The 9,887-nt window shown below is 44.8% G+C and overlaps 1 protein-coding gene across 1 annotated transcript; it reads left to right on the forward strand.

The window, feature by feature from the left end:
* The first annotated feature begins 251 nt into the window (after positions 1-251).
* Positions 252-8,950, forward strand: g3bp1 (GTPase activating protein (SH3 domain) binding protein 1). Its single transcript, XM_054597380.1, has 12 exons — positions 252-354; positions 3,594-3,710; positions 3,828-3,909; positions 4,964-5,137; positions 5,232-5,322; positions 5,654-5,747; positions 5,860-6,112; positions 6,235-6,339; positions 6,563-6,680; positions 7,156-7,281; positions 7,378-7,487; positions 7,692-8,950. The coding sequence occupies exons 2-12, from the start codon at positions 3,616-3,618 to the stop codon at positions 7,959-7,961; spliced, it is 1,518 nt and encodes a 505-aa protein (XP_054453355.1). The 5' UTR covers positions 252-354; positions 3,594-3,615; the 3' UTR covers positions 7,962-8,950.
* The last annotated feature ends 937 nt before the right edge of the window (positions 8,951-9,887 follow it).

Raw genomic sequence — 9,887 nt, forward strand, 5'->3', positions numbered from 1 at the left:
GTTTTGTCGCCCCTAAGCGGGGAAAAGCCTCCAGTGCACCGCTCACACCAACCGGCCCGCACCGGCGGATTAAACCATCGCACCTCGAAATCCATTACTCCAACGCGATTGGCTCCTATCGCCAGACCCACAGCGGGGCCTCCTGATTGGCTGCGACGTCAACGCGCCTATCCGATTGGCCGGACGAGTCGCGTCAGCCGCCACCTGATTGGCCGAGCGTCTCGTAAGAGGCGGGACATCAGGTTCGGTTGCGTAGCTGCGACCCGGTGCCCGAGCACTCCAGCACGCCGTGAAGCCGCTCGCGTTCCTGGCTGCCGCTGAAAAAAAAATTTTTTTTTGATAATTAACCTGCAGGTAAGATGTTCTATTCGGGACAAACATTTATTCTATTTAAAAAAAAATAATAATAATTAAAAAAAAAAAAAAAAAATTCAATGTAATGTAATGTAATGTAATGGAATCGCCTCTCAGGGGCCCGTCTACCTCCTGGAGAGCACATGCATGGCGGCCTCGGTTAAACACGTGTGATAGCGTCCACACTCCAGGACATAGCCACCGCCATTTTGCATGGTCTCCAGGAAATACCCACCGCCCATAAGCAGCCCTCCTCCAGTCGTGCCTCCTCCCTTCCTGCCTCCATTTCCACGTTTTTCCTCCCAATCTTCCACACATGGTTCTCCACCCCCCTTCCTCCTTAATTTTCACCCCGCAGACAGCCACCTCTCCCCGGCCTGAGAGCAGCGTGCAGCCCGGTGGAGGACCGGCTCTGGAGGACACGTGTTGTTGGGGCTGCAGCTGCAAACTCGACGCTCTGCTCCAGTTTTTTGGGGCCCACAACCCTGCAGCTCGTCTGCTGTTTCTACCCACAAACCCCACATGTTATATCTGCAAACACCACCACCCACCACCACCACCACCCCTAATATGAGTCCCCTTTACCCGGGGTGTGGGTGGTGTAGGCCCGGTCCCTGCAGGGCCTTTGTCTGGCTGCCATGCTTTTTTTTTTTCTTACACTTTTTTTTTCTTACACAAGCTTCTCTGTGGTGCAGCCATGCCCTTATATGCACTTAATGCCTTCAAATAACCTATTATATCTTTTACCATCCTCCTTCATCCACCCTTCCTGAGAGCCCACCACACCTCCCAGCTCTCCCAGTTCCTCCTCCTGGTTCTGCCCGGTGGATCTTGGTTAATGCATGCTGGTGTTGGTGGTTGCTAAGTGTTTGCCAGGACAACAGATGGCCCCGGTCATGAGGACAGGTGTGGCAGACAGGCTATTAAAGACGACTCTGCTGAAAGACTACGCCAGCTGTATCTGTAGCCTCCTTATCCACGATTCAACACCCCTTCTAGACCATAATGTTCGTTCTCTATTGTTTTAAAGTCGCGTAGACATCCACACGCTGAACACGACCGCTGTAGTCAGTTTGTGCACAGAAAAAAGCTCACTAAAGCGCTAAATGTGCAGCTGGAAATTATCCCCATTAATGCACAATTTATTCTGGAAACTTCAGCACGCTTTTGTAGGATTAATCTACATATTTGCGTCCTGTTTTTAATAGATTTGCATCCTCGGTAAGACTTGGGTGTGATTGCGATGGACAGACTTGGGAGTTAGCAAATTGACGCTATTGTTTTATTGTTGTTAAATTGGATTGTTGGAGGCAACAAAAACACAGAATATCAGCCGTATCCATTTATTTTCTACCTTCCAGGCAGCGACCAGTTTAATGCATTTTGGAATAATGTGAAGATCAACTAGCAGGGACTTAAAACTTTCTCTAAATGGGCAATCCATCAAGCCCGACAGGCGTATAGGCACCACATGCAAACATTCATATACATGACGGCTCGTATTTAATGACACCGAATCGCATTACCGCACAAAACAAACTCGTACAGGAAACAGAAGACTGTGGGTGTGTTGGAGCACGCTACAGCCTCCAGAGGGAAAATCTCCATAAACCATCTAATCTAGGCATTGCATCTGAAAACATGGAGCGGGTTGAGCAGTGTACATATAGAAGGGAGGGAATCAGTGAAGGGAACAAAATGTCCTCATAAAGACGGGACTTCTGGAACACTTTCAGGTCAGGAACGCTCGTCCGGTTCCTACTGTGGATTATGCGTCCAGTCATTCATGAAGGGCTGCGTGACTATGGCCAAAATGAGAACCAGGACTATTTTCATCCACATTCTGGCAATTATTCAATGATTTGAAGGACAGAGTATTTTAATTGCACTTCCATGCTGTTCTACATTCCTGCTACTGTACGAAACTCGTTATTCTCAGTGAATCTCGTTACTTCTTTAACTAAATTAACTTGTACCAACATTTATTTTTACCCAAAATGACATCAACAGATCGCTGCTTCCACTTTCACCTTGTGCCAGGCTGCAGCAGGTTTCTATGAGCGGAGCATTTATTTAGACCTCAATGGTGCACATTTAATTGCTCGGAATCATGGTTAATATCCAACTAATTGTGCCAGTTTCATTAATGCTATTAATTAGGAATTTTTCAGCTTTAGTTTGTGGAGTCACTTCAGTCACAGGAAGTGACTTTAGATCTGAAGGTCAAACGGCACCAAAGTCCAAATATAACCCAACTTCTACAAAAAGCTACTGTCCGATATTTAAATCCATGTTCTCGATTAAGAAAGCACTTTCTAAATGTGCATTAGGTTGATTTGTGAAGGAGACAACGGTAATGACATTTAAGTGCAATGATTGTGCAATATCAGGATAGTTTTTTTTTTTTTTTTAATCCACTCGTTCTGAAAACAAACTGCTAATGTCTTGGTTTTGCTCTTGGCGCCCTGGGCGGGCCGTTGTTCAGGTCTGTGCTCCCAGATGCTTGTCAGAATCAGTCGGTTTTGCAGATCAAACACGCTTCTTGCCGGAGGCGTTTTCAAAGCGGTCCAGAAAAACAAATTAAAAAAAAAAAAAAAAAAAACAGCGCCTGGCGCGGTGGGAGTCGGATATTGTGTGCTGTTGTTCAAATCAGAGTGCACGTTTACCAAAACCTGATTTACACTTCAAAACCGCTCCGACTGCTCTCTGTCGGAGCGGCAGGATGATTCATCACACAAACGTACATCTTTCAGAATTGTTATGGCTGCTGTGAAATGAAAACTGATGCGTGTGACGACAGAGAGCAATGAGACGAAAGACGGGCTGATATCAGGGCTCAACAGTAACTTTTAAAAAGCACAGTGATTGGATACCAATTTCTTAAAATGGTTGCTAATGACAACTGCAAAACCCTGACTGACCTGGATATCCAGCCTGTTTGTTACTACAACGGTATCTAACAGCCTGTTATCCACTGGAACAAGTCTACAACAAAGTAATAAATTAATCTTTTGGTCTGATAATAAAAATGTCAGCAATAGAAGCTCAAAGATTGTTCAATGAGACATTTCAGTAACTGAAAACGCTGATTTCTTCCTTGATAAATGACTGAAACTATTGACTTATCAGAATTGAGACAGTTTTCTATTGATCACCAATCGATACAATAATTTCAACACGATGATTGTATTGAAGGACATCAGTTCATCTAACCCTCTTCCTCCTCTTCTTCCTCACAGAGATTTCCAGTTGACCAAAGAAATGGTGATGGAGAAGCCAAGTGCCCAGCTGGTCGGGCGAGAGTTTGTCCGACAGTATTACACACTGCTGAACCAGGCTCCCGACTACCTGCACAGGTGAGACCTCCACCTGTGATCGCCTGTCGGAGTTCACTGAAACCTCGTTATGAATATGAATACACATGCGTGAGCGGTCCCTGAATGCTAACCAACCCTTTGTGTCCGTCCGCTCAGGTTTTATGGAAAGAACTCGTCCTACGTGCACGGCGGCCTGGACAACAACGGCAAACCAGTGGAGGCTGTTTATGGACAATCTGTAAGTGGGCTTCATCCAGCAGATAACGGCTCTCTAAATGTTATTTACACAAAGCGGCTCTGCACTTAAACTCCCACGTGTATAAACTCTGTGAGCGGGGAAATGAAAGGAAAGTTGTTTACTGGAACCGTTTCGTCCGAAAAGGGACAGTTAAGGTTTCGTGCTCTCTGCTAGTGAAGGGATTTAAAAAGCTTGTAATTAATTTCTTGGATAGATGACCATTGTGTGTTTATGTTGCATAACCGTCCCAATAATTTGTGTCAGTCTCTTTTATTAATTAATATTGCATAATGAGAAACACTGAGGAGTAAGAATGTGAACTGAAGCAGCTGCAACATCTGAATACAAACATGATGATGAATACATGCAGAAAAGGTGTGCTATGTATTTGTTCATGACATAGTTAGGGCTGGGCAATATATTAATATTGTATTTATCGTGATATGAGACTACATATGCCTTTTACACCAAGTCATTAAATCCACATTACTGATGGTCACTTATCAAAAAATGTCATTAGTTAAATGTTTTGTGGAAACGCCAACGGTCAGCCATACCGTACATGTTTGTTTATGTAATGGGATAGAAATTTGTAACAATATAAAACACATTTATTGGAAATGTCAGAGCAGCTCGTCACAATGTCGGGGAAACTAAAAAAAACAAACAAGTTCTGCAAAGTTTTGCGAAAAAGTGCTGGTTATATAAATCTCATCACAGCAGCTGGAAAACGACCCAATTTCATATTCCAATACCTCCCACGTCTAATGCGCAGTCTGTTTTTTGAAAGAAGTCTGCTGCTGAGTTTGAAACTGTTTTTTTATTTTTGAGAAAAAAGCCAGAGCAGCAAGTTTTCTAAAAGTCAGGAGACGTTATTTGGTTTCTGTGAATATGGAAAAGATTTCTGCAGCACATTTGAAAAGAAGGGTCATGAATATTTACAATAAGAGCATATCGAACAGGCAGGCTGAATGGAAAACAGAGAGCAGCAGCATTCAAGAGGCAGATGATACCAAACCCTCCTTATTGAACCTCCGCTCCCTTTTGTTTGCAGGAGATCCACAAGAGGGTGATGGATCTGAGCTTCCGCGACTGTCACACCAAGATCCGGCACGTGGACGCCCACGCCACGCTGAACGAGGGCGTGGTGGTGCAGGTGATGGGCGAGCTGTCCAACAACATGCAGCCCATGAGGAAGTTCATGCAGACCTTTGTGCTGGCGCCCGAGGTCCGTGGTCCACCTTCTGTCAAACCGCACAGTCGGATGTGTTTTATGTCCGTGCAGCGAAAGTTAATTGATTTTGTTTCTTTCCTCCTAACAGGGAACGGTCGCAAACAAATTCTACGTCCACAACGACGTGTTTCGCTACCAGGACGAGGTGTTCGGTGACTCTGATTCTGAGCCTCCAGAAGGTGAGACCACGTCTTTAAAAAAGCGTTGTTTCATATTTCTGTTTTTCCTCCCGGCTCCTCTACAGATATGAACCCTCTGATATTATCCGGCTAAAGAGGAATTCAGTTACGAGTCTCTTGCTCATTCTTTAGAGATTACGTCCTCCTTTGTAACGCTGTCTTTTATTTATGACGGTTGAAGCTCAATGTTTGATGTCTGAAGGGCTACACAGCGGCTTCATCGTGACGAATACTGCCGTTCCTCTTTTGGAAAGGCTTTAAAGAAAATGTGTGTTGATATTCAGTGAAGTGGACATCCTGCTTGTTGTCCTGAACGTGTTTGTGTTTTCAGAGTCTGAGGACGAGGTGGAGGAGATCGAGGAGAGGGTCCCGTCACCTGACGTCGCTCCGGAAGAGTCCGCCACCTTCTACGACCCGACACCCTGGTATGTTCCATAATATGCCTCATATGGTGTCATGTAAATCACTCTTAAGTCGTTTCTTTAAAGTCTCCATTGTTGAACAGCAGATCTGTGCGTAACCGTCTCGTTCCTCTAGTTCAGAGCCGACGGTTCCTGGCGACGACGAGGAAGAGGAGGAGGCAGCGGCGAGTCCAGAACCAGAACCCGAGGCTGAGAAGGAGGTCGAGGCCCCAGTAGTGGAGCTGAAGCCTGAGACGACACAGGAGACGCAAACAGACACCAACGCATCCGACGACCAGAAGGAGAAAAGCAACGCCGCCACGCCCACCGCAGAACCCGCCGCCACGCCCACCGCAGAACCCACCCCCGCCGCTCCAGAAGAAAACAGGGTAGGTCTTGTTATTGTTATTCAGATGAATCTAAGTATAAGTGAACTGCTGTTATATTTATAAATAATGGATCTCTCATGATCCATCAGTCCTAAATGTCTCCGTGTTCTGTCTCCTCACAGCCGTTCTCCTGGGCGTCCGTCACCAGTAAGAACCTCCCTCCCAGCGGGGCCGTCCCAGTCTCAGGAATCCCCCCACACGTCGTCAAAGTCGCTCCCACAGCACCGGTAGGTTTGCTACAAGCTCATTTAAATATCTCTGTTTTAGATCTGTAGCTTTCCTCGGTCCACACTGTTGAATCTCCCAGAAAGTGGAGTCGTCTTTGGACACAGACGTCCCCTCCTGGCTCCACCTCCTGGCTCCACCTCCTCCTCATGTATCTCAGCTGAAGTCCTGAACCTTCCCGTTCTTTCTTTCTCTTCTTACTAAAGTGTGTGTTGACTCTTTCAGCCCAGAGTGGAGGTGAAGTCAGAGTCCCAGACAGCAACACAGAGACCACAGAGAGACCAGAGGCCGAGGGAACAGAGGCCTGGAGGTCCTCCCCCGGTACACAGAGGGCCCAGACCAGGTAAACATCACGCTAATACACATGCAGACTATACAGCAGGTGACCAAGCACGAGGCTGCTGGTACAAAACAAACTTAATGTTCTGTTGACCTCCACGGAGAGCAATGGTGGCTGCAGGAGAGTCCAGAGACGCCGCTCAAAAACGTGATGTGGACATTCAAACTTTAAATATGGAAGTAAAGTGCAAGACCAGTTTTTTGTTGACCAGACGTAGGCAGCACAAAATGTCCGTCCTGAGCACACTAGAGACAATCCAAGGCCAGATGTTGTGCCACACTCTCTAATGTGTTTTTTTGTTTGGAGCTCCTGCATTTAAAGACCAAGAACACAGTGGATTATGACTTTTTTGACACAAACATACTCTGGCAAACTTAAAATCCACACACAAGACACTGAGACACGGGCTCAAACTGAAAAAACATGACATAACTCGTAGATTCTAGTTTCTAAGTGTCCCTCTGTTGACTTGTTCCAGTTCGGGAAGGCGAGCAGGGCGAGACGGAGGGTCGCCGGGTGGTCCGGTACCCCGACGCCCAGCAGCTCTTCGTTGGAAACGTCCCTCACGACGTGGACAAGACCGAGCTCAAGGAGTTCTTTGAGCGTGAGTCGGACTTTACAGCCTAAAAACTTTCCAAAAGAATTTCCAACCTTTTGTGTCGTGACCTTGATGGTAAATAAACTCTCGTCTGGTCCACAGAGTACGGAACAGTCCTGGAGCTCAGGATCAACAGCGGAGGGAAGCTACCCAACTTTGGCTTTGTGGTGTTTGACGACTCTGAACCGGTTCAGAAGATCCTCAGCAACCGGGTGAGACAGATGGTCTTCATGCATATGTAGCTTGTATATTTGAAATTCAGTTTTCTTGGGTTTTAATCATTGCAACTGTTCTTTTGTTAATTTTTGGGGATTTCCATATTGAGTTTGCTCAGATAAATGTAAAACAGTTGGGACAAAAGTAAACTTTATAAAGCTGCAAGTTTTCATTTATATTTTTCTCTCTCGTCTCTTCAGCCCATCAAGTTCCGAGGCGACGTCCGGCTGAACGTGGAGGAGAAGAAGACCCGGTCGGCCAGGGAGGGCGACAGGCGGGACATTCGGCCCCGCGGTCCAGGAGGTCCCGGCGGCCCCCGGGAGCGAATAGGAGGCGGCGGGTGGCGGGGCGGCGGAGGAGGAGGACCCCGAGGCCCGCCCACCCGCGGAGGCATGGCACAGAAACCCAGCTTCGGCTCTGGGCGTGGCGCGGGCCCCAACGAGGGCCGCTACTCCACCCAGCGCCAGTGAGGGGAGAGAAAAGAAAACAACCTCTCAGCTCCAAACCTGAGTTAGATTACGATTCAACTGAGCGGTTATTGTTAAAACGCAGCAGGAACCAATTAGACAAAACCTTTAAAATATAACAGATAGCCGTTTACGCTGCAGATTAGGAGCAGACATGAGGAGGGATTCATTTCAAGTCAGAGTTCGGGTCGCTGCACAAACTCGCCCTGATTTCTGACCCGTCTCCTCCTCGTTCTCGCTCCTAAACGTTAAAGTGTAAAGTATTTCAGATGGATTTCTGTTAGTAATCAACACAGGTTTGGTTGAGAGCTTTCACTGTCAAATCACCACAGCCGGTCTCTTACATGTGTCATGAAGATGGCTGCCTCCTCCTCCTCCTCCTTCTTTCTCACCTGCTGCTTTTTGTTTCCCTCAGAGGAACCCAGAATGTCACTCCTCTTTATCATTTTTTTTTTTTTTTTTTTTTCTTCCTCCACCAACATGTATTATCTGGACTTTTGTCATCTTTTGTTTGTTTTTGTTTTTCACGCTGAACTTGAATTTATTAAGAAACAAAAGTCAAAACACGCAAACACATGAGAAAAAAAAAGGGTAAATACTACTTGAATTGGGGATTGAAAAACCCAGAGGTTAGGTTTTTTTTCGCGTTCTCTCTCCCTGTTTCTTAAAGGAACGTGTACTTTACTGCTTGGGCAATCCTGTGTATTGCTGCCACCGTTGTGTCTAGCGATGGATCTGTCTTATCTTTTTATTCTATCAGGTCAAGAGCTGAACTGTCGTGGTTTTTATTTGAGTAATGTTGGCTTGTAACATGTGGATTCACGGACGCATCTGAACGGAGCATGTTTCAAATCATGTATCAAATCCTGTCAGGCTTCTACTACCGATGCACTTCATTCGTCATCATGTTTAAAAAAACTGAGCTCACCTGCCGATGAGAGAACTAAATTAAAAGTGATTTACTGTTTTAACCCTTTTGGTCTGTCTCATCTTGTTTTTACTGACTGTGTAGATTGTGAATGCAGCATCAAACTCCAATAAAGCTGCTGAAGATTTAACTGATTTAATTATATATACTGGGAATAAAAAAATATTACATGTCCTGTCCTTCAAGTTTTTAGAACTTGTAGGATGGTACATGTACACTAGTTCAGATCAGAACCTATAATTCTATAACAGGTTGGAGGTGTAAGGAGAAAATATTGAAAGACCCTGTTTGACATTTTCTTTTTATTATTTTTCAATTTTACGACTTAAATATACTTTCAAATTTTGGACCCACATTTTTTCTCCTTTTCCATATAATTTACTATTAATTTATATAGATATTTTTACTACATTTCTTATATTTTTCAAACCTTTTTTAGTCTCTACAGAGGTATTTTTGTGACTATGGGCAACATGATTCAGTTTCAATTTACTATTCACATTTAAATAATTCTTAACTGTAGGATTTGCAAGTAGCATTATGGCAAAACTCCATTTTCATAAAATCAGTCAACACACCAATTAGTTCAAAATAAAACTGAACATTAATAAAGTACTGGTATTTAATACAGTTACGTACCTTGTACAGGTATTTGTATTTTTCATGTGCAACACTTAATATGCTAAAGTCACTTGAAACATAAATCCACCTGCTGACTCGTAGAGTTTTATCATAGCAGAGATCACAGGTGTAACTAATAACTGGTAATGGCTGTTTCCACTGAGAAATCAACCATTTAGACTTTTTCACAGAAAACATTTTGACACAATAGGAGGAACGCAGGTGTAAACAATAAAATCAATGATGGCTGAATACCATTTAGCTGCTTCAGGGTGCTGGTGCTGGTTTACTGAGACCCCTGAATGGAACAGAACCATCATGTCAGGGCTTCATGTTTCATTTGACTCATTAAATGAGTCAAATAAAGTTAAATACTACTG

The sequence above is a fragment of the Anoplopoma fimbria genome, chromosome 4, assembly GCF_027596085.1.
Source record: "Anoplopoma fimbria isolate UVic2021 breed Golden Eagle Sablefish chromosome 4, Afim_UVic_2022, whole genome shotgun sequence".
Lineage (NCBI taxonomy): Eukaryota > Metazoa > Chordata > Actinopteri > Perciformes > Anoplopomatidae > Anoplopoma > Anoplopoma fimbria.